The sequence below is a fragment of the Lontra canadensis genome, unplaced genomic scaffold (genome assembly GCF_010015895.1).
Source record: "Lontra canadensis isolate GAN:19392208 unplaced genomic scaffold, GSC_riverotter_1.0 scaffold6, whole genome shotgun sequence".
Lineage (NCBI taxonomy): Eukaryota > Metazoa > Chordata > Mammalia > Carnivora > Mustelidae > Lontra > Lontra canadensis.
The window spans coordinates 29,639,793-29,664,241 of NW_022631000.1; the positions used below are offsets into that span (position 1 = coordinate 29,639,793).

Sequence of the window (24,449 nt, forward strand, 5' to 3'; positions counted from 1 at the left end):
TTCTTCTTCTTCTTCTTCTTCTTCTTCTTCTTCTTCTTCTTCTTCTTTTTTTTTTTTTTTAGATTTTTATTTATTTATTTAAATGAGAGAGAAAGAGAACCTGAGTCGGGAGGAGGAGCAGAGAGAGATGGAGTTTCCCAGGTAAGCAGGGAGTGACATCAGTCCCGATTCCAGGACTCCAGGGTCACGACCTATGCTGAAGGCAGAGGCTTAACCAACTGAGCTACCCAAGTGCCCCCCTTTTTCCAGTTTCTAGAAGCTGTCCTTATCCATGGCTCATGATCCCACATTGTGACCAAAGATGGTCCCTCTTCTCTCTGCTTCTCCCCTCACACCTCTTTCTTTCTCCTAACATCTACTTTCCCCAATAAGCCTCTTCTTATTAATTGGGCCCACCAGGAAAATTCAGGATAATCCCCCTATTTTAAGATCTTCAACTTAGGGGCACCTGGGTGGCTCAGTGGGTTAGGGCCTCTGCCTTCAGCTTGGGTTGTGGTCCCGGAGTCCTGGGATCGAGCCCCACGTCAGGCTCTCTGCTCGGCGGGGAGCCTGCTTCCCTGCATCACCCTCTCTCTGCCTGCCTCTCTGCCTACTTGTGATCTCTGTCAAATAAATAAATAAAATCTTTAAAAAAAAAAAAAAAAAAAGGTCTTCAACTCAATCACATCTGCAAAGCCCTTTGACCTGGTAGGTGGCATCAACAAGTTTCTCACGACTTGTCCAAGGGGAGTCGGGCCCCCATGTCAGCTAATTTGAGGACATGCTAGAAGATAGGGCTAATGTAGCCAGATTTTCTGATTTGGGGGGAAAAGCTAAAAAATCTGGGTTTTTATGTGGAATTTCCTGATTGTTTTTGACAGTTGCTAAGTCAAATTTTTAAAAATACAACACGGTGTGGTCTACTGCTGGCGATCGCATATGATGGGTATATTCGTTTCCTAGGACTGTTGTAACAAATTGCCAGAAATCTGAAGGGCTTAAAACAATAGGAATTTGTTCTGACACAGTTATGGAAGCCGGACATCTGAGATCAAGGTGTCAGAGCATGGCCACGCTCTCGCTGAGGGCCACAGGGAAGGATCCTTCCTGGCATCTTGGAGTTTCTGGTGGAATGTGGTGACTTGTCAGCTCATCACTCCGGTCTGTCTGCCTGCTTTATCCCATGGTGTTCTCCCTGCATGTCTGTGTCTGTGTCCACATTGCCCTTTTCTTCTTTTAAAGATACCAGTCCCTGGAGTAGAGCCAAGCCTAATCCAGCATGCCTCCTTCTTCACTTGATTACATTTGCAAAGACCTCCTTTCCGAATAAGATCACCTCCACAAGCACTGGGGGTTAGGACTTGTCCATATCTTCTTGGGGGATGAAATTCAGCCCATTACAATAGGTCTTGCTATCCACACGTAGCTCTCAGAGCTCCATCTCGAGATTTTTGTCTCAAGGTGGGACGCAGGAATGGGACATGGAACTGGTGCATCTTCAATGGGATTTGGTAATGGTCTCGTGTGGGGGTTCATTGTAATGGGCAGTCCCTGGTTGGGGATGCCCTTGAGTGAGGCATCAAGCATGGGGCCAACGCTGCCCCGGGGAGGCTGTGGTGACAGTCAGCACGGGTCTGTCTGACCCGGGAAGCCCTGCTGAGCCACGCTCGCCCACGCCACGCAGTCTGCGCCTGCTTTGGGCCCGTATTGCTGATCCTGGCTTGACTCTCGGTCTTTAGTGTGCACAGCTCTGACCCTCTGATTCTCCACTCTGGCTGCACTGAGGAAGCCCTTGCAGATGTGGGGGCCCTTCCTAGTGAATCAGACTACCCCAGGCCTGAGTGCAGCACACAGAAGACAAAGAAGAAAGGGCTTGCCTCTCTTTGCTGGAAGGCACCTTTCTTACACGGTCCACTCTCTCTGAGTCACCCCGTCAAATCTCTCCTGCCCACAACAGAGTCCTTAAGCCGGCTTCTAACTTAATATTCCAAGTCAGATATTAAAATCTATCATCTATCATGTGGGTTTCTTAGTTTTTATATTGAGGCTGCCACAAATAACCATAAATTTAGTAGTTTAAATAATACAAATTTTGAAACTCCTCTAACACTGTACGTTAACTATGCTGGAATTAAAATTAAACACTTAATAAAATATAATACAAACTTATTGTCTTACAGTTCTGGAGGTCAACAGTCCAAAATGGGTCTAACTGAGCCAAAATCGAGATGTCAGCAGGCCTGCTAGGGGTTCAGGGAGAGAATCTGTTTCCGTGTCTCTTACAGCTTCTGGTGGCCCTGTCCCCCCAACCCCATTTGCAGCTTCAAAGGCAGCAAGGGAAGGTGACACTGCTCTCCCATCACACCCTCTGACTTCAGCTTCTGTCTTCTTCCGAATTTCATGGCCCTTGTGATTACATCGGGCCCACCTGGGTAATCCAGAGAACCCACCCTATTTTAAAGCATTGGGTCATGGAACGGAATTGTTGAATCACGGTGTTGTGCACCTGAAGCTAATATAACATGGAATGTCACCTACACTTAGATAACAAAAATTTTAAAAAATGAAAAAATTAAGTCATCTGATTAGCCACCTTAATCCCCCTTTTCTCTGAAGGTTCCAAGGGGTAGGGTATGGACATCTTTGTGCAGGGTGGGGAAGGGGGACTTTCTTCTGCCGGCCACACAGACCTTTGAGATGGCAGGGGAGGTAGGCCTCAGGTAACCAGCCTAATCAAGACCGTATGGCCAATGTGTGGCTGAGAACTCATGCTGGAGCTTTCTGCCTTTGTTGCCTTTGGAAGGAACAGAGCGGTGAGTTTCATGGAACACATTTCCCCCTTCTGTATAATCCATACTTGCATGGCTTCATGGTAACCCTGCTAACTGTCCTCTTTTACTCCTTAGGGTTCTGATTCTTTTAGATACGCAGCATTCATTCCTTTCCCTGCAAAGGAATCTTAGATTTTCCACCAACACTGTCCCGTTCTGGGAAGTGGGCAAGAGCCATGGACACCAGAAGGACACTGTGTGGAAGGTGCTGGTAGAACAGGTGAAACGGGGCCACGTCTCTCAGACCAGAAGTCCTTTCCTTGGAGTCACTGTAAATGGTCATTTTGGCAACTTAGACTAGGGCCTTCGTTGTTGAGCGTTTTTATGTTTTATCCATTAGATGAGGCAAGACTGCTTTGACATATTCTCTTTCCACAGAAGAAATCTTGGCATATGCCCTCTATAGTATTATTCTCTGGGTTTGATTAGTCAGGGACAAAGAGGCAATTGTGAGTGGCCTGTGTGTGAGCTGGCCTCTTTTTAGGCTGTGGAGAGGGAGAGGCGGGCTTCTCTTTCTCTCATTCAGCCCTTTCTTAGCTTTCAAAATGACCTGGTTTTCTTAATAAGCATCATTAGAAATACACTTTGGAAAAGAAAGAAGATTCCTGTAAGATCAGTTCAACATAAAGGAATTATCTCAACACTTAAGCACTTACACATTGTAAATGATCATAGATGAATCTCTCAGTGGCTTCTTTCTCTGAAAGTTCAAACAGCTGGAGCTATAAATCAGGAATAGAAGATAAAAATGAAAAGGAAGATGAAAGCTACATCCATACGATGTCAACTTACTGTTATTTCCTCAAGGGAGCTTTTTGTTTCATTGCAGAGTCACACGGCTAAAACTAGCCATATTATCTTATACAAGGCCATGTAAAACAGACATAGTGAGAGTGGATGGCCTGGCCTCACTTTTCCATTCCTTAGTTTTAAACCAATATGATATCTTGAGCCATAAGACCATAAACATATTTTTTTCCTAATAAGCAGAACTCAGCAAAGTTTAAGATAGTGGTTACGGAAATCCCGTCTATAATGATTTCAGGCATGGGATTTTTTTTTAAAAGATTTTATTTATTTATTTGACAGAGATCATAAGTAGGCCGAGAGGCAGGCAGAGAGAGAGGAGGAAGCAGGCTCCTCGCTGAGCAGAGAGCCTATGCGGGGCTCAATCCCAGAACCCTGAGATCATGACCTAAGCTGAAGGCAGAGGCTTTAAACCACTGAGCCACCCAGGCGCCCCAGGCATGGGATATTTTTGATCGTGGTGAATTCTGGAAGGAAAAATTCATAGCAGGATTCTCTCCTAAGGCTGTCTGAATCACTTACATCCCTTGGTCCCTACGTTCTTTGGAAGACGCCTTTGACCACATTGGACTCTTCGAGAAGCATGGATGAGGCCTCGTCTTCATTTCCATGTTGAATCTAGTACCCTCTTAGGCTTCATTGGCCCTTTATTTGGCAGAAAGGGCGGGGTGCACTTACCCGCTCTGTGAAATCATCTCCCGAGTAGTCAGGAGTCGAGAGGACATAAGTGTCCTCAGTGACAAGACAGACGGTGGCCTTCTCAGCGGCTCCCGCCATCCACAGGATGCCAGCCAGTGCTGTAGCCAGGCCTTGGTCCTGCTCCCGTTTGCTTACTGCACATAAACTACAGCACAGGAATTTGGGTAGGAAAACAGGAGCATGAACAGTCACCAAGCTGAATGCGAGATGTCTCCACCTTGAAGTCCCCTTCTGAACCCCAGGTGGGTCTGTTTCATTCCTTCCTCAACCTACCCCGTGAGAATGTCACAGAGGACCTGTTTTTACTCTATCACGGGAACTGGCATCCTCACATATTATTTCTCTTTGTGATCTTAGCCAGTGCTGCCCTGTGAGTCATCACCCCTCTTGAGTCCCCACCGATGTCCCCTCCCCTGAACTCCAGCAGAGACTGAGCCAAACTTCTTACCCCAATAACAGGCCCTTTGTGAGGGTGACCCTAAACAATCCTTGCAGTGTTACTTCCCAGCATTATTTTGCAGACCCTCTGGCCCACATGACCAGGGCCCTGAACACACTTCCTACATTCCACCTTCGTGCCTTTGCGTGCCCTGGTGCACCTTTAATGGGCTATTCTTATCTGTCCTCCCCACGACTCGCTGGAGACTCACCTTATGTCACCCTCACTGACTTGTAGCTTAGGCTCACCTGCCACTCACTCCCCCCAGCATTATTCTAAGTGTTTCACACATGTCACCTCATTTCATCCTCACTTCAACCTGGTGAAGTAGTTACCACTCTTCCTCGCATTTTAGAGGAGAAGAAAGAAAAAGAGGTTGAATGATTGGCCCCTGGTCTTTCACCTTGAAAGTGGTAGAGCAGTGACCTGAAATCAGGCGGCCTTGCTCCTACTCCCTGCTCTTCACCACGAGAGTCTAGGGAGCTATCCCAGGCTGTCAGCATTTCCCGGGAAATGGGAGCCAGTCTTTATGTGGTAGACCTTTACTAGGCTGGCTTTCTAAATGTTTAACACAGACAACTGTTAGAGAAACACGTGATAGGGGTTCACGAATGAACTCAGCCATGGTATCTATCTCTTCTAGCCCTGTGATGATACAGAAACGAGTTCCGAGGAGTTTCATATTCCAAAACTCTAGTCTGAGGGAGTGGATGAGAATAAGACAAAGTGCTATGACCGTGCAGGAGAAGGAGACAGGACTTGTGACCAAGAAGGTTCAGGAAGTCTTCGTGGGGCAGGTCTGTGAGACGGTTTCTCTTTACCACATAGTTAATATTTGCTGCACGCCAGGTTCTGCGCTAAGTGCTTTATGTGTGTAGCAAGTGTGTGTGTTTCATCTAGATTCCTTGAGGTCCCTTTTACTTAGTTGGTAGACAACTCCCCCAGCTGCTTTGGGGGACTGCTACTCGTGGCTCCTACTTTTCAACTTTCTCTGAAGAGTTGGAGCCACCTTGCCCGGGAGTGATTACGCGTTTGGCCTGCCTTTTGAGGCATGGTTCAAAGCCAGTGGCCAGGTGGGAAGCACAAAGGCCCATTTCCTTCTTTGAAGATGGGGCAGCTGAGGTTGCAGAGCTCCCATGGGATCAGACGGAGGCTGGATATCGCTGCAGACCACATTCTTCTGCTTCTCCTTCCCTTTCCTGCTTCCCTCTTACAGTTCCTGAGGGCCGAAGGGGAGCGATTCTTGCCACTTCAACATATGCCTCTTTGGCATACTGATTATTTTAAACTGGTTATTTAAAAACAAAAACAAAATCAAACTACGGACTCAAGGGACGTCCTGAAACTCAGAAGCTAGCTTTTCATAAAAGACATTTTAAGGGAAATCTCCATTTTTGAGGGTGTTTCCCTCACTGGAGGAGGGGGATGGCTCTAAATCTTTAGAAACTCCTATCAGTAGAGAATGCACAGATGTAAATCTACAAAACAACTTTACCCTTGTTTACTGTGCTTTTCCTGGTAACCTCCCATAACAGAATCCCCACCCCCAACACCTTCTTTGGTCTTTCACTAAAGATGGTATTTAAGGCGATGCCTTTGGCTATGCCTTTGGTATTTAAGGTGATGCCTTTGGTTACTCAATTTTCTTGGGTTTCTCCTAGGTATACAGGATATATACATGTTATTAAACTTCTGTTTGTTTTTCTCCTGTTAATCTCTCTAATGTCAGGTTAATTATTAGACCAGCCAAAGAAGCTAGAAGGGTAAAAGAACTTTTTTCCTCTCCAACAGGAAATTCCCTTCACAAATCACTTGTATAAAGAATTTCCACCTCTTGCTCTGTCAGGAAACTGCATTTCACGATCTTAGAAAAATTATACATTTAGTTCCTGTTTTGAGGGATAACTTATCCTGCTGAGGGTAGATATATACCTTTTACTTGTTTATATTTCTTCTAATATCAAGCATAGAGCTTTGCACATGATGAGGTTTGTTGACTTCTAAGTAAAGCCATTTGAACTGATTTTCTTAAATAGGCAACTACCAAAAACTGTACTTTGCCAGCCTGGTGAAAAAGGAGAATTAATTCTTCATTTATCAGGGCTTTTTAGAAAGCAGCCCTTTTGTTCCTCCTTGAAAGTGTTAGTTTGGGGTTTCCCACGTCAAATATTGTCAAGTAAGCCCACCTGAGACTAGGTGCACCGCTTTCCTTGACAAGAGGATCTGCCACGGAGCATAAGAACCGTCAGCATTATCCTGGCAGCCATCGAGAGTGGCTCCAGGAGAGTCCTCCCGAGCCACCAAATCCAGTCTCTCCAGGAGAACCAGAGCCATTTTGGTTTCGTGAGATAAGTTCCCTTCCCGAGGCCAGCCAGGGAATTTTCCATAGTGACTATTTGGCACACAAAGGTTCTCATGAGATGGTTAATTCTCTCAAGTAGTTCTAGGCCCCTTACCTGTGAAGATTACAGTCTTTTTCCTCCCTTGTAAACAACAAGTGTTTGATGATGGATCCTTGTACAGCCATCTGAATGCTTCGGGCACCTCCCTGAAACGGGGGAAGATGAATAGTGAGGCATGTGAGGGTTGGGAGCAGGGCTTTACAATTGTGCTGGAACCCCATGGGGCCAACATAACAAAGGAGAACTCTTGGAAATGGATGCCATCTATTCCTTGCAGCCCTTTTCCTCCTGGTATACAGCATCTCTCAGCTGAGCAAAGGGACACCGTACTATGTACGCGGGCTCTGGTCAAATGCCATGGCTGGACCAGAATCTGCAACAACCACCTTCTTTGTGCAACCCTGTAGACTGGCACCTGGGGACATGTGTCCTCCTCCACCCTACCTCTGCCATGCTCCCGCTTCCTATCCAGCTTTTAGACTTGGAAAATGTCAGGAACTTTTTGGCTAGTCCTTGAAATTCTGTGTGACTGGTAAGTGATGACATGAATTACTGAGATTTTAAACAAGCCAGGAAGGAGCTCCTGGATCTCCTGCCTTCACATCCTCAGGGATACATAGAACTTGGAGAGAAGAGCCAGGAAAACTAGAATTGGGGAGGGCAGGGTGTATGGAGGTGAGGCATGGAGGGAAGGAGGTCGAGACTTTGCTATATCCTGACACTGAGCTATAATTTTAAACAGTCTCTTATCATTTAAGGTTAAATTTTAAATTATATGAATCATGCTTCTACAAATGATTATAATGAAAACATATATTCTTATGGATGAGACTAGAAGGAAATATGGATAGGGAATATGGAATTAGAATATTTAAAAATTTTGCCTATTATTACCTTTCCTACTTCCAAAGCAAAAGCCAGGTCAGAAAAAGGATCATGGAAACGGAAATAGGCCTTTTTCCAGTCATAGCTGAAGACTTGCATGGCATTTCCAAAGATGGTCTGCCGTAACTTCTGAGGAGAGGGGAAATAAAGGATTCAAACAAAGATAATTCTTCTTAGACACATTGTTTATCAAATAGCCTTAAGTAAGGTGGTAAACCTGTGGAGGTAGGCCTGTCCCTTTCCTACATTCTCGTTTACATTTTATCTTATTCCCTGTCTTAACTGCAGAGTCTTGTGCAAAAGAGTCACACCAGGTTCACTTAGACTATTTTTCTTTAAAGAGTTTATTTATTTACTTGAGAGAGAGAGAACAGTGGGGAGAGGAGCCGAGGGAGAGGGAAAAGCAGACTCCCTGCTGGGCGGGGAGCGCAATGTGGAACCCAATCCCATGACCCTGAGATTATGACCCTGAGATTATGGGGCCACTTAACTGACTGAGCCACCCAGGCACCCCTAGACTCTTTCATCCTGAAGGCTCAGTGTGTCAACTTTGCACCTTGTTGTCCCCATCTGTCTCACCCTCCATTGCCAGCCATCTCTCCTTCATGACTTGCAGTCCACCATGGGCAGCTGCTCTGCCTCTGTGCCACTTGTCCCTATCTACAGCCTTGATTCTGCAGCCCCTACCTCTCCCATCTTTGAGTCTTTCTCTCTTGCTCTAGGAACAAGAAACAGACAGGACTCTGTTTCTAGCCTGAGTGCAATATTGATTTAAATGATACTAAGCAAGCATTCTCTGTTCTTGTGCCCCAAAATCTTTAAGGTTTTCCTGGACACTCTATAGCATGTTGAGATTGGAGAGGGTCTTCTAGAGCTTTCCAGAAAAAAATAAGCCTTTATAAGCCAAACACATGAAAACAAAAGGGAATGCATTCATAATCAGGGCCATGTTCATTATTTAGCATGTGATTGGTCCTATGTGGGATATAGATATGTAAAAAGTCCAATGTCCCACAACTATGTAGAAGATAGAATGTGTGAAATTCTGTAGGTACAAAGTAGCTTGAGAGAACAGAAGAAGGAGATCTTCTGACTGGAGCACTCAAGAAGGCTTCCTGGAAGAGGTAATATTTGAACTGGGCCAGCAAATGGCATCTAGCATTTATTGAGCATTTTCTATGCACCAGGCACTGGCCTGACTGCTTTATGTTCATTATGTTTGTTTAATTCTTTGAGGTAAGTACTCATATTCCCTTTCACCGAGAAGTATTTGACTAAGTCACCCGGCTGGTAGAAACAGCTGGGCTTTGAGTCCATTCCAACATCACTATTCTGCCTCCCCAGCTTTGAATGGGTATCATCCTATGATTGCTCTCCTTTCTGGTTGCCAATCATTATTAAATTGATATCTTTAATTAGCTTGACCTACTCTTTTATAACTTGGAAAATATGTATTTAATAAGGACACTTCATATCACATCTTTAAGTGGAATCAAAATCATTTGCCATATAGAAAAAAATAATGGAAATAAAACAATGTTATTGACTTAGGCTAGAAACCATTGCCTATGAAATGCCTGAGCTCACATTCTTTTTAATTAGAAAAGGAAGTCGGAAGTGTTAAAGAGGTGTCAACATATGTACCCCTTACAGAGTCTTTCTCCAGGGGTCTCCCAGAGTGAAGAAGGAGCTAATTTTCCCACAAGGTGACTCAGTCTATTTAATGTGTTACTTAATGACACATCACTAAAAGCACTCATGCTCCAGCAGAGTCACATATCGCACACTTTGGGACAGACCACACAGTGGCCTATTGCCTATAATGGAGGGGAGGCTAGGTGGAGAAGATCCGCAAACACACACACACACACACACACACACACACACACACTCACACACACACGTCGAGTACCCAGAGCATCCAGGGAGAGGAGATGTTGTGACGTGTCCATGTGTATGCATGTATGTGTGTGTTCCAGAAGCATGGGGCAGGAAGTCTATGCAAGTTGAGACTGGAAAGTACCACAGGGTGGATCCTGGAAACCTTGGATATCACATTCACACATTCACAGCCTGCTGAAGAGTGTGGACTAAAAGAACAGGCAGTCATTAGGTCCAGAGACCGATGGTTTCTAAGAGGACGGATGCAGGAGAGGAATGGTTTTCCCCTTGTTGGACCACGATCTGGTTCTGGAGCTGGAGTTTATTTCCTGGCTGTCACTGCTCCCACCATCAAAAGAAAAGACCATCTCTACAAAGAAATAGAGGCAGGTACATTTCAGGGTGAGCAAGGGCCCAGGAGTTCACTTGAAGAAAAGTGCTGTTGCCCTGGTGTCTCAGGGAAACAGCAAGTCAAGGAGAGGGAGCCAAAGGGCATAGAGGCTGCTCTTGGAAAACACAGACTCAGTGTGCCCCATGGCCAATGGGCCACCAACCCAGGACATCCAGAGGAGAGGCCTGAAAATGAATCCAAGTGCTTCCCTGACATCAGGGCATCACAGACAGAAGAAAGACTGAGCCCTCCCAACTCCACGCTTGAGAGCCCATTTCCGCCGCTCACTGACCATGTGCACTTGGACAGACTGCCCATCCTTGCTAAGATTTTCTTTGCTTATCCTGAAATGCAGATAATCCTTGCTCAGTCCACATTATGACTATTATTGAAAAGGAAGAAGTATGGACAAAGGCTTTAGGAACCACCGTGAGTGCTGAGTAAATGCAGGGTGTTACTCTCTCTGTGAACACACAGCCTGTCTCCACTGGAATGCTGTAGGGAAGAAAGTTCCCTCACAGATGAGAAAAGAGCCGAGCCTGGCAGGAGGAGGAGAGGGGAAGCCGTGGATAAATGTGGGAGATGAAGACTGTTGGCACTAAGAAGGCTTAGAACTCAAATTCAATTACTAAAACTCTGCAAACCAAACCAAACCAAACCCTTGTTTCTGTTGCTGGGTACGACTTCCAGCGTGGGGAGTGTGCCTGTCCAGATACACCTCGGGCAGGTCTCGAACAGAGGAGCCGTGGGCCACTCAGGCCAGACCCACTGGCCCTTGTCACAGTAAAGGTGACTCATCTTACCTCTATAACATTTCTCTTCATAGCATATCTAATTTATCACAAGATTAACCTGGTGTATTCAATGACAGGCTTATGTCATTGTGTGCCTGGTAAGTAGACACAAATGGCAAATGGTCCTAATAAATGACTCTAGTGATCGTTACTATTTAACACAATCGAGCATGGTTTACAGTTTCTCTCTTTTCACTTTGTGAGTTTTCGAGGATTTGTAATGAGTACCTCTCTCTCCTGATTGCTGTGATGAGGATAATGATGAGGATCATTATCTTGCACGCTCACACACACACACTCACACACATGTACACGTTCACACATACACACACGCAGAAAAACACAGAGGTCCTGATCATTCTTCCCAATACATTTAATTTCCTTGCCCTGACTGCCTTGATTCTGGTCCCTGGGCTTAGATTTTCCCTGCAGCAACCTTGACCATGCAGATGGGAGCATCTCTACACTGGCCCCTGCCCTCAACGTGAGTTAAAATAGCTCTTTTTGAAGCTTCTTTTCTAAATCTTGTCTTGCCTTAGAAACTACCAGCTCATCATGGAATCAGATATTTTAAAATTAGTGAGTCCTAAGAAACATCTTTCTCCTAGCCTGTCAAACAGAGTGGTAGAGTAGACTCTTGGCTTGATCACGTCCAACATGGATCCCTCAGCATTTGGTACAGAGACAGGTACATAACAGGTTCACAATAAGCATTTGCTGATTTTTTTTTTTAATCTAATTTGGCCCTTCCATTCTACAATTAAAAAGTGTGGGGTACACAGCAGCTATGTATGTGCCCAAGGTCAGGTATTTTGTAAATGGCAACTCCAGGACCCCAGTGCAAGCCTCCCGACTTGTACCAGTAAGAATCCCAGCAGGCAACAGATGGCATGCTTAAGTCAGGGTAATTAACTTGAGGAAAGTTGAAGACAGGGACTGTCTACAAAGATGTGGGCTGCGTGTGGGGAAAACACAGTAACTAACGCAGTGTCCCACCGCTAGCAGCACTATCTGCCCTAGACCTGAAGAGTGTCGGGGGCTGGGGAGAGTGACCTGAATCAGGAAGGAGAAAGTCCTGGGGCGAGAACTGCCACAAGAGAAGAGGAATTCAGCTGGCTACACAGAGGTTTCTCTCTCCCTTTCCTCCCTCCAGGCTCCCTGTGGGGGGCTCCCATTGGTTAAACTCAGTAGGAAGCCAGAGGAGGAGGGAGCCCTGTTGATGGAGTCCCTCCAGGTCAATTTTGGCAGAAAGCAGGGTGGAGAAGGGTAGAGAGGGCACCTGGGGAGCACACGGTTGATACTTGCTGCCCCATACTGAGATGCCTCTGTGGGAAATTGTCCAGAGCAGTGAATTAATCAAGCAAACATCCCGAGTTTCATCTATTGACGAGACTTTATGCTGGAGCACCAGGCTGTGCTTTCCACTTCCAAAAAGCCACCCCCTTGCCTGTTATCCTCCATGGAAGCTTCATTTGTCTGGGTCTCCACCAGAATATGTTGATCTCCCAGTGTTACATTTTTAATACGATTGTGCTGGGTGGTATTGCAAACACACCAGGGGTTGGTTTATTGGCTGCTGACAAAAGAGGCTACAAGAATGTCTCCCAGGCTGGGTTCTGGAGAAGGGCCTGGTTGTGGAGGAGGATGGGAAAGTGCCCTGGAGCGAAGCAGTTTTGTGGGGGAGGGGCAGAGAGGTGCTGGCGCAAGAGCACAAGGAAGGATGCTCATGTTCTCTATAATCCTACCTGGGCCGGCTGCCTTGGCCATCAGTCATTACACCTCAGGCACTGTGAGATGTTTGGTTGGGGGAAGCAAGAAAGCTGTCGAGTTAGAAATGGGTCAACAAAAGGTGAGAAACAGGAGAGCTGGGGAGAGAGAAGGTTCACCTCCACTCCTTTCTTAGCAGATTCCCAGCTGTTCGTGCTAAAGTCAGGAAGTCCCAGGCACCTCCACCCCAAACAGGGAAGGGAAAAGAGAGAGAATGACAACAAAAGGCACTCTCCAGTGAGTATTAGGATTCAATAGCTCTGATAATTTGCCAGGAGGCTGCACCGCCAAAATGTCGATTAGAATTGGTCAAGCTTCCAAACCACCTCCCTAGAACACACGTATTCAGAATCCCAAGGCTCAGCATCTCGAAATCCCAGGGTGCGTTTAATTAATGCTATTGCTATTTAAAGGACACACTATCATCTGGCCCGCATAATGGGAATAAGTCCAAAAAAAATTTTTTTTTTTTTCAAGAAAAAAATCAATTATCTCCACTTCTGGGACTTCCTTAACACTCCATCAACTCCGGTTCAGGCTAGAGTGGTCTGATTCTTTTGTCCCCCAGGCTTTTCCAAAAGGAGGAGAATTACCTTGGAAAAGTCATGGGGGAGGTGTGCAATCACACCATGTTTGTGTTTGGTAGATAAGTGGGGGAATTCAGACTCAGCCTCTCTTGCTTCCACAATATAAAGAGAGACTAGAAGACTTTGGAAACATCTGCGAATCCTTTTTTTTTTTTTTTCTGTTTTTAAAATGTCTATGTGTGTTTTTAAAAATAGATTACACGTTCACATGGTTCCAAATCCAGAGAGTACAAAAAGGTACACTGAGAGAAGACTCCCTCCCACCTGCGTCTCCTGCCCCACTCTTTCCCTCCACTGTTACATTCTTTGAAGGCTTCTGGAATTTCTGTAAGCATATACGGAGCAATATTGATATAGATCCCTGGTCGTTCTCTTTTTTCATAGAAAAAGTAGTCTAATTTCCAGATGCTTGTAAATTCAAAAATGATGGTCTCCATAGAAATTCATTACAGAGCCAGGAAGACATTCTAATTAAAGATGGTTTGTCAAAAACATTATCTTTTCTGGGGCGCCTGAGTGGCTCAGTGGGTTAAAGCCTCTGCCTTCGGCCCAGGTCATGATCCCAGAGTCCTGGGATCGAGCCCCGCATCGGGCTCTCTGCTCAGCAGGGAACCTGCTTCCTCCTCTCTCTCTGCCTGCCTCTCTGCCTACTTGTGATCTCTGTCTGTCAAATAAATAAATAAAATCTTTAAAAAAAAAAAAAAAACATTATCTTTTCTGGTAAAATACAGATAGGTTGCTCTAACTTCTGGTTCTATGGCACAGCATAGGCCAAATAATCACTAACGCTGGAGATTTGGACAGGATCCCACGTTCATTGCCTGTCTTCATTCCCTGAAAGGCGAGCCACTCACTAGATACGTAAGATACGAGCTAAGGCACCATCTGGGGCTGTGAGGTCCATAAGCAAGTGCAGCATCTCATGAGGGCCTGGCTGATCTATCTTCCTGTGACATCTGGTCTTCGAACAGCAGAGGGAAGGTGGATTAAGGCAGAAAGGTTTTTTTGATAATGAGAAAGAACGATGGGCCTCCCAGTCCGTTTGTACTGTAAACATGACAGGAAAGAGAGTTGCTCTGTGAAGCCGGTGAGGGTATGCATGATGAAAAGGACTGTGGGGGCTTGGTCCCTACACGAGATCACGTCATATCTGAGAACCATAAGGAAAGGCTGTATCGAGGGTTGGAAATACTGCAGTCAGGGCCAACTCGAAAAGCAGGTGGAGACTGTGTGGTTTGCCCAGCAGAGGTTCCAAGCCCCACTCATCCCTCTCAGCTGGGATCCTGTGTGCAGTGCACGGGCTGTGGAACTATATGTACATGACAGGCCTGCCACAACCAGCAAGTGTTACTAGTTTTTGCCCAGGTGACCAGGTGACCAGGCTCATCCTGGGTGCTTTCTACAAGCTTGCCCAGGTATAGGGCAGGATGTCCTCAGGAAGAAGTACTTCTTCCAGTTCTTGTTTTTAAGGCCCCCAGGAAAAGTGTCTGCCCAAGGCTTTAGGATATAGCATGCAAGTTCAAGGGTCAGGGTGAAGGTCCTGAGAAGAAATTGTCCCGAGTCTCACTATGGTTGAGAGAAATATCTTGGAGGCAATCCAGTTGAAGGGATCCCTCACTCTAGCTGATCCTTTCCCCCTGGCTTGACCCAGGGCTTAGCCTCCCCAGTTCCCAATCATGCCTCTTTGACCTTGACAGTTGGGCCTTCGGACCATTGCCAAGGTATTGGCTCCAGCCCTGGCCTGTTTGACTCAAAGAGATACTGCTAGTTCACCTCTTAGCTAGGTCTCTGCCTCAGCCCTCTGCCCCCACCCATCAAGTGTGGAATTGAGCAAATGGTCCCCAGGACCAGGAGCTCCCAGATCCACTTGAATAACCTCAGTGTCAGGTTCTTTTCACATCTGCCTGCTCGTTGGCAGCCCCAGAAAACATTTCCTGAGATCAGCTCCTTGCCCCAGGACCAGGCCTGGCCCAGGTGCCCCGCCTCTCCCTGCCCCTGCCAGCGAGGACAGAGCCTGCCTCACACAGCGACATGGCTTCCTGCGCAGTTGTGGGCAGCACTCGTCACCTGCCCTATCTTACCTTATATAGTGATTTATTTGAACTTAACTCCCTCACTCCCTCAAAGTTAATTGGCAGACCAAGGAAGTGAAAAGAGACACTTTCTGAGTTTGGGGGGGAAAGATTGTAACATCACCGACGTCCTTGAAAAATAGCATAAATAAGTCATTTTAATTATAGTCTCCTTTTACCAATAACCGCCGTCTGTAGTCTTATCTTCGATAATACTCTCCCGTGACAGCAGATAAGATTCCCCAGCCTTGTTGTTTGGAGAAGATTACGTTTCCTTTCATGTTTAATTGACAAGCTATACTTACCGTGGCCATTGCTAGGGAGATGGGAAAGCCGCCTGATTTTGAAGAGATGATAGGGGGTTTGGGGATAGAACAAAGGCTACTTGATGGCAAATATCCTTGTCCTTTGGGCTGAGGTATTCCCGTTTCAGCTTCTGTTTCATCAGCAGGTGGATGGTTGCCTTCGTGATTCTGTGTAAAATACCACCACCAAAAAACAAACCAAACAGAGCTGGTGATGTGCTTTCCCCCTCTTCTCTCTTTCTCTCTGAAACAGCAGTGTTCAGAAAATATTGTCTCCCTTTTACAGACATCAGAAAATAGTGATAAATAGCAGTAAAAGAGGCAGAAAAACCCTACTGTCTGTGTCAAAGGGGTTTCTTGTAAGTTTTACGTGACTGGGAGAGGTTAAATGTAACTATGGAAACATAATTAATGCTATCAAGACATTGACTTGAAATTATGTTTAGAGAAGAATGTAAATGTCACTGTCTCTTGTTTTGAGAAGACAACAATTTATAAACAATGAATCCTTCCAGTCTATACGAGGTGGTCCTCCCCATGTTGTTCACTGGCCACTAAATAAAGTCAGATTACCTCCTTTTAATTCTCTCGGATTCCTGCTCCCTAATAAGTGAGTTATGATTTTTTTTTCTTTAAAAAATCCATCTCCTACCTTTAAGGGAAAGAAAATATTTTTGGCTTTTCTTGACAGATTCTTATGGCGTTTAAATATGTTAGCATCAGGTCTACTTTCATTAATGTCGTGAAACAAATCTGCCCTATCGGTAGCTGAAACCTGAAGGAAACGGCCTTCTTTTCTGGATTCCTAGATGCTAAGATGCTTTCTTATCTCAGAAACACAGTATCCAAATTGCAGACGACTGTTGGGGTATGAGACATTCTGTAAATCAAATGGAAAATCTTTGCATTTGTAGTGATGGGTTTCCTTCTTCTTGTATAAAGTGTAACTTGACATTTATTTATTTATTTTTCCTTTCAAAGATTGTTTTATCTTTTGAATATTCTAGTCCCCCAAATGGTAGCTATTTCCACTTAATACTTCCAGGACTAAAATGGAAGCATTATCTCCCTGATTCTAATTTAGACTATGGTAACGAAAGTTTTAGCACAAATAAAGCTTCTGATGACAGGTTACTTGGAGGTAGTTGCTTTAGCGTTACAGTTAAAATATTAATAATTCAGTTGTTTGATCATATCATATATTGGTGCCAGGAAAATCCCCTTCCTATTGTGCGCTGTGTTTGTTCAGAGATTGAATTAATATCTGAAATACCAAGTTCGTTACCTTGTAACCTTTCCAGGTTACAGGAGATAAAAAAACATCTTTCATCTTCTATTGTATAACAGATTTTAAAATACCTAGTAACACCTGAATTCAGTCACCTTTGCCTTATTTGAAAATGATGAAGGAAAACAGTTTTTCAGAAGCTGAATAAAGATGATAGCGACTTTCAAAATTACTTTTCTTCAGCAACACTGAAACACTTGGATGTCAGAATCTTGTGTTATTTCACAAGTGTAAGAACCTTAGGTTCTAATATTACTTTTTTCTAAAATAATAACCATATGGCGCTCTTAATGATGAAAAGTACTTAAAAGTAGGAAGAGATTTTTATGAAAAAGGAAAGCACAAGACAAGATTTCAACGAGCTTTCTAGTTTTAAGTGTTCACACGTTAAATGCCGGTGCCTGAGTAACATTATGTGCATAGAATAAATGCAGATTATGCCGTTAATGTGATTGTTGGAAGAAGCAACTAGAAGAAAACACATCGGCTTCGAGAAAAGTAATTACCTGAAGAGTTGTATTATTGGTTCCCAACCTATAAATGAAAGAGAAAACATCAAGTAAATGACTTACTCTATCCAACCCTCAAACCCCCTCAAACCCAATCTTGCTAGCGAAGACTCTCTCCACAAATGGTTATTCCTGAAGCATCTTAAATGTCAGCCTATAATGGGGACTTCTCATGTAGTGAGCATAAAACACCTGAAATCCCTCTGGTTCTAGAGAAACGAGAAAACAAGGACATCATACCTGTGACAACAGAAGATTTGCCGCCATTTGTCAAGAAATGAAATTTTCTCGGTTATCTCTTCCAAAGCCAGCTCCCAGGAGCATTGCTCCTGGTCCGAGAATTGCATAGTCCTTTGGGGAATATGGGGAAATTAAGAAGGGAGTTGTTAGGTTGGGAGAGAGAGGTCGGGTGGTAGGGAAGCAAGATGCTGGCTCTGTGGGCTTGGTCAGCTGGAGGGCCTCCCCGACTTGTGACCAACGAATGATGAGAGGACACCACACTGTTGCTGCTCTGGGCTCTCTGTAAGCCCCTGCTATCAGATCATGACTCAACTTTCATCAGAGGTGGAATACTTTGTGTATTATTGTTCCCTGTATAGATATCATGAATGTTTAATCCAAGATGCAGATTTATAAACGAAGGATTGCAATTACTTCTCTGTATCAGAACAATTGAGATAATTTAATTGATGAAGGATACCATCCCGGTGGAATATGATAGTACTTTAAGCTGTCATGCCTCTGTGGAAACCTTTGTGGTACAGAAAGACGTAGCCAAAGGGGGCGGGGGCAGGGGTAAACACCAGTCTGTTGATATCTAAAAAGTGTGTCAACTACTGTTGGATCATATGGAGGCCAAGGAAGAAACTGGCCAACAGATGTCTGACACAGAGTTTAGTACACAGAAATCTTGCACACAGTTTGAAGGACTGATTTGATTTTGTTTCAGGGAGAGGCCCCAAATTATGTCATGTCCTACTGGCTGAAGGAAATGTAGCCACAACAGCTGGCATAATAAAGAATATTCATTGCTGTAATGGTTAATTTTATGTGTCTTCTTGTGAGGTTACAGAAACCAGTTTTTGGTCAAACACCAATCCCAATGTTGCTGTGAAGGGTTTTTTGTTTTTTGGTTTTTTGGATGTGACTAACATTTAAATGGTAGGTTTTGAGGAAAGTGGGTTATACTCCAAAATGTGGTTGGACCTCAACAAATCACCTGATGGCCTTAAGGGAAGAGACTCAGGTCTCCTGAGGAAGAAGGACTCTGCCTCTAATCGGCCTTCATATTCAAGAGTGCAGTGTTCACTCTTCTCTGAGTCTCCCCGCAAGGGAAGTGCCCTGCACGTTTCAGACTTGTCCTCCTTCACAATCACGTGAGCCAGTTCCTTACAATGAAGATCACTCTCTCTCTTTCTCTCTCTCAAAGAGAAAAATGACCTCCTTGGGGTCAATTCTGATATTCAACCAAATCCGAAGAGACAAGAAAACTCTGAATATCAGAACTGACCCTAAGGAGGTCATTTTTCTCTTTGAACATTTCTGATCAAGAGTTCTGTAAACTTCTGAGAATGCTGAGAAGTCAAGGCAAAGAGGCGACCTGGATTTATTATGACTAGTGTGGTTGGGACTGAGGGGATTGGTTTTATGTAATACGGCAGAGACCCCGAAACACAGCAAGTCACTAGATAGACCACAGGTGGATTTCGGTGTCCATGGTTTTGCTTTGGACTTCTCTACCCTCAGTTTCTTAAATGAACTTCTGGTGGTTGTAGAACCATTTCATATTCACAAACTTCCATCAGGTTTCATATTTTTATTGTAAACGTAATAGGCACAAATAATGCCTTTCTTATTTCCCTTCTCTAACCATAAATCCTCTTTTTTAAAGCCTTATTGTCCCCTTTTATAATTTTATAGTTTTAATAGTGGCATCAGTATTTAATATCTACTGGGCACTCCCAGTATAGGAAAAAAATTATGTGATCCTTGCTCTTAAATAATATAATGATGATAAATGTCTTGGATTTTGCTATTTAGAAAGTCATGTTAAAAAATAAGTTCTGGGGACACCTGGGTGGCTCAGTGGGTTAAGCAGCTGCCTTCGGCTCAGGTCATGATCCCAGCGTCCTGGGATCGAGTCCCACATCGGGCTCCTTGCTCGGCGGGGAGCCTGCTTCTCCCTCTGCCTCTGCCTGCCATTCTGTCTGCCTGCGCTCGCTCTCTCTCCCTCTCTCTCTGACAAATAAATAAAATCTTAAAAAAAAAAAAAAAAGTTCTGCATCTCCCATTTAAATTGTTTAACAACTCCAAACCAAGAAAGGAGAATAGCTAAGAAAACCTTTTTCTTTATCTTTTTTGCTTAAATTTAAATTCAATTAATTAACATATAATGTATTATTGGGTTTCAGGGGTACAGATCTGTGATTCATCAGCCTTATATAATACCCAGTGCTCATTACTACACGTCTTCCCCAAAGTCCATCACCCAGTTACCCCCTTCCTCCAGCCCCTCCCCGCCAGCAACCCTCAGTTTGTTTCCTATGATTTAGAGTCTCTTGGGTTTGTCTCCTTCTCTGCTTTCGTCTTGTTTCATTTTTTCCTCTCTTCCCCTATGAGCCTCTGCCTTGTTTCTTAAATGTCACATATCAGTGAGATCATAAGAAACCCCTTTCCTTAAGAATCATTAAATCTGCGGGGTTTTTTTTGTTTGTTTGTGTCTCTGTCCTTCTTTTCAGACAATTCTATAAAGGTAGAAGCATAAATCCCAGAGAACAGACAACTTAACCAGTAAACTGTTCTGTTGGGTTTAATAAACACATTTTGAGTATTTCCTGTGTCCCAGGCACTTGGAAGAACCAAGGTGAGTAAGATGAGGTTCCTGCTCTCTCTAGTGGTGGAAACAGACACACAGAGAGAAAAATGCTGTATACATAGGCTCAGCGGGCTATGGGTGCCCAAGACATAGGCAGGAAAGCCGACTGGGTAACAATGTGGCCTTTGGGCCCAGACGGCTTAGTTTTGAAGCATGGCTTCACCTCTTGGAACTGTATGGCTTTTGGACAAGTTATTTAACCTCTCCATGCCTCAGTTTATTCATCTGTGAAGTGGGGATACTTTCATATTTTTACCATATAAAGACTTCTAATCTCTGAGAACAGTATGCGACTCCACTTGTTTAGACCTGACTTATCTTCCCGTTGTTTGATCCCCTGGAGTGGCATGCCTGAATCCAACGATATGGTCATTTCAAAGACTTCTGATACACATTCCAAACTTTCTTCATTGTTGGTGAGCATCCCTTGCTCAACCCTCTTATTCCTTTCACTCTCAAGTTGGAATTCATGGTTCTGCTCTTTTAAATAAAGCACTGTCTTTATTTCCTTACCATTCTCTCCCTTTTTGGTTGGATATTGATAAGGGCTCTATAGATGGAAAGGGCTGGCCTTTGGAATACACCAAGAGTCCAGAATGTGATTCAGCCACATCCAGAGGAAACCATGCTGCCTCTTAGGCCATTTTGTCAAGACAGAGCAGGAGGCCTGAGTGTAAGAAGTGGGGTAGAAAGGAAAGACGGGATGGGGGATCCTGGGCCAGGTTGGAAGAACAGGGCAGGAGAAATATGTGGAATCGGGGATTGTCCTTTTCTACATTCTTAGGCTCTTGCTCCTACCTCATGGCATGTGAAGTCACCTAAAGCTCTTGCTCCCAGGCCGTCCCTGCTGAGGCAAAGGATTGGGGCTGAATATGGAGTCTTGGGCAATAGTAGGTCTGCAGCCGCTCAAGGCAAGAGCAAGAACAGAGCAGGGACAGTGGAGGAGGGGGAAGATTTTATGGCCATGTAGTGGGGGTAGTGGGTCATGGTAGAGGGTCCGAAATCATTCACCCATGAAGGAAGTGTACTAAGTAAGTGCAGAAACCTGTGTCTTAATCTATTTGCTTTCTTTGTTGATAAATTTGAAAAATAATACCAGTGATTTCATGAGAAAAGCTAGGATCTATTCCAAACTTGGAAATTAGTATATAAAAATGCAATGTGGTTAACATTTGCTGTAGTTTCCCAGAAAGCTATGATTGATCTTTACAATCCTTTACTCAATCAGCATTAGAGTCAAATTTGAAAACCTTGGGCTTGCAAGCGTTTTGACTAGCTTGCAAAATGATCCCCAACCTTTCTCGTTGCTGTTCTCTTATGATGATGCTTCATAAACAGAAATCCAGAAGTAAAATTTTAGAAACTTCTTTTTTTTTTTAAAAACAGAATCTCGTTAGTGTTTAATTAACCTTACCCTTGGAGAGCTCTTCCTTAGGATTAAGTTAAATCCTTTGTGCTTTGATTATCATTCATTTTCTTTAGTTCTACTTTCTGTGGAGATGGAAATTTCCTGATGACATTCCTTACTGAAAGAATTCTGCCAATCCCCTGGAAACCAGAAGATGGCTGATATCTTCTCTTTTTGTTCTCGGGTGATGAGATGAGGAGGAGAAAGAGGGTGTTAGGCCCAGTGTCAAATGCCAGGGCCTTCCCGATGACTTGGTAACCTTGGAAAATTTAGTCTCTCTGAACTTCATTTGCTGTGGCTTTTTGGCTTAATTCATAGAATCATAATGAATATGACTTATGTGAAAATTCCTAATCTTTAACCAATGTTTTCTTGCCTCCTGTATGTTAAAAATTCTCCTGTAAACCTTTTATCTTTTCATGGCTTTATGTATTTTGAGAGTCACATCATGAGCCTCATGGAGCCAGAAGTCCAAGTCCTAAAGTGCGAAAATGCAGATGTTGGTCCCAACTAGTCCCGCAGTCCATGTGGGCTTTGGTTTGTCACTTAGTCACTCATGTGGGGCCCAGTCCTCATCTGGAAGACCTTAAAGACCAGTGTGGTATAATTGGAAATACATATTTGGTTGTTGTCCCTTGTTACTGGTGTTCTGCCCGAGTTTTCATGTCCGAGAGACCACCAAGGAGCCAAGCGCCGATGCAATCACACGAGGGTTTATTTGACAAGCTTAAGCTTGGGCCCAAGTATACCCGACACAACGGAGTAGGGACTTGGACCCTGAGCTTAGTTAAGGCAGGAGTATTTATGGGTTCCTGTTACTAAAGCAGGGTGGGGCTTCCTGGAAACAAAGCAGGGTTGTGGGGTGGGGGGGTCTCTGGAACCAAAGCAGGGTAGGGTTTACTAAAGCAGGGTGGGGGAAAGTTCAGCCCTTGGGCACAGGGGTCTGAGATGGCTGCCAGAGCTAAGATGGCTGTACTTATGCTAAGGCTAAACCTGAGGTAGGATGGCCTTGATTTTTCTCGGCCTCCACACTGGAACAGAGCTCTTAAAATTCCTTGGAATTTCCGGAGTGACAAAGAGTGATGGGACCTCGGCGACTTTCAGCACCAGCCCCCCACCTACAGGGAGGGGATACGGGCCAGAGAGCAATTGATCACCAATAGCCAATGATTTGATCAATCATGCCTGTGTAATGAAACCTCCATAAAGCCCCTAACCATCTGGGGGCCAGGAGGGTGACACACCCCAACTCCACTGGGGACAGAGATTCCTGAACTTGAGACCTTGTGGACCCCCCCCCATGTACCTCTTCACCTGGATATTCATTTATATTCTCTATAATAAACTACTTGATATAAGGAAAGTGTTTCCTGAGTCCTGTGAGTTGTTCTAGCAAATTACTGTTCCATCGAGGGGGTTGTGAGAAGCCCCGATTCTAGCCAGTTGGTCAGAATGATCCGATACTTGTGACTGGAGTCTGAAGTGGAAACAGTCTTGCGGAACAGAGCCCTTCAACCCATGGATTCTAACTCTAGATAGTTAGTGCCAGAACTGAATTAATTGTGGGACACCTAGTTCACCTAGTTGGAGAATCGGAGAACTGGATGGTGGGGGCAGGGCGTGGGGGAACTTCTCACTTAGTGTCAAAAACAACTGGGCACCCAGCTTTTTAAGCATAAGTCAGGCTACTTGGGCAGGAGTTTTTACTCCTTTACTCTATCAGTTATCTATTACTGACAGATAGTAGGACAGATTAGGACAGATTTAGCAGATTAAAGCAACGTCCCTTTGTTCTCTTTCATAGTTTCTATGCATCAGGAGCCCAGCCATGGCTTTAAGTGGGTTCTCTGCTCAGGGTCTCACAAAACTGCAGCCAAGGTGTTAGCCAGCCCTTCAGCTCCCCTCGAGGTTCAGGGTCCTCTCCGGAGCTCACGTAGTTGTTGGTAGAATCCTCTTCCTCGCAATTATAGAACTAGTGTCTTCAAGACTAACAGAAAAGCTTTCTGCAGCTTCAAGTCCTTCTCATCGTGGGGAAAGCCCCAGCTCCCTTATTAACAATTCGCTTGATCAGGTTAGGCCCACCCAGAATAATCTCCCTTTTGATTAGCTCAAAGTCGAAACTGATTAGGGACATTGATTACACCTGAGAAAGCCCTTCACCTTTGCTGGATAAGGTAGCATAATCGTGGGAGTGATATCCCCTCACCTTTGCCATATTCTGTTGGCTTTTTAGATTGTCTCTTTCTTCTTGTGGGTTTTGGCAGATTGTGTCTTTCAAGGAATTGGTCCATTTCATCTAGGTTATCAAATTTGTGAGCATAGGGTTGTTCATAGTGTTCTTTTATCATCCTCTTAATGTCTGTGGAATCTGTGGTAATGTCCTCTCTTTTATTTCTGATATTAGCCATTGTGTCCTCTCTCTTTCTTCACCTGGCTAAACGCATACTGTTTTTTTGTTTTGTTTTGTTTTGTTTTTTTTTAAAGATTCATTTATTTATTTTAGCGAGGGGGTGGCTAGGGGCAGAGGGAG

At 44.4% G+C, this 24,449-nt stretch overlaps 1 protein-coding gene across 1 annotated transcript in view; it reads right to left on the reverse strand.

Moving 5' to 3' along the window:
- Positions 1 to 24,449, reverse strand: part of MINDY4B (MINDY family member 4B) — a 55,172-nt gene that overhangs the window by 15,760 nt on the left and 14,963 nt on the right. The window contains exons 4-10 of the mRNA XM_032852639.1: positions 17,877 to 17,987; positions 17,634 to 17,661; positions 15,840 to 16,007; positions 8,052 to 8,171; positions 7,212 to 7,303; positions 4,296 to 4,461; positions 3,467 to 3,532 (exon numbers count right to left, since the gene is read on the reverse strand). Coding sequence (XP_032708530.1) covers positions 3,467 to 3,532; positions 4,296 to 4,461; positions 7,212 to 7,303; positions 8,052 to 8,171; positions 15,840 to 16,007; positions 17,634 to 17,661; positions 17,877 to 17,987 — 751 coding nt within the window. The remainder of the gene's footprint in view (positions 1 to 3,466; positions 3,533 to 4,295; positions 4,462 to 7,211; positions 7,304 to 8,051; positions 8,172 to 15,839; positions 16,008 to 17,633; positions 17,662 to 17,876; positions 17,988 to 24,449) is intronic.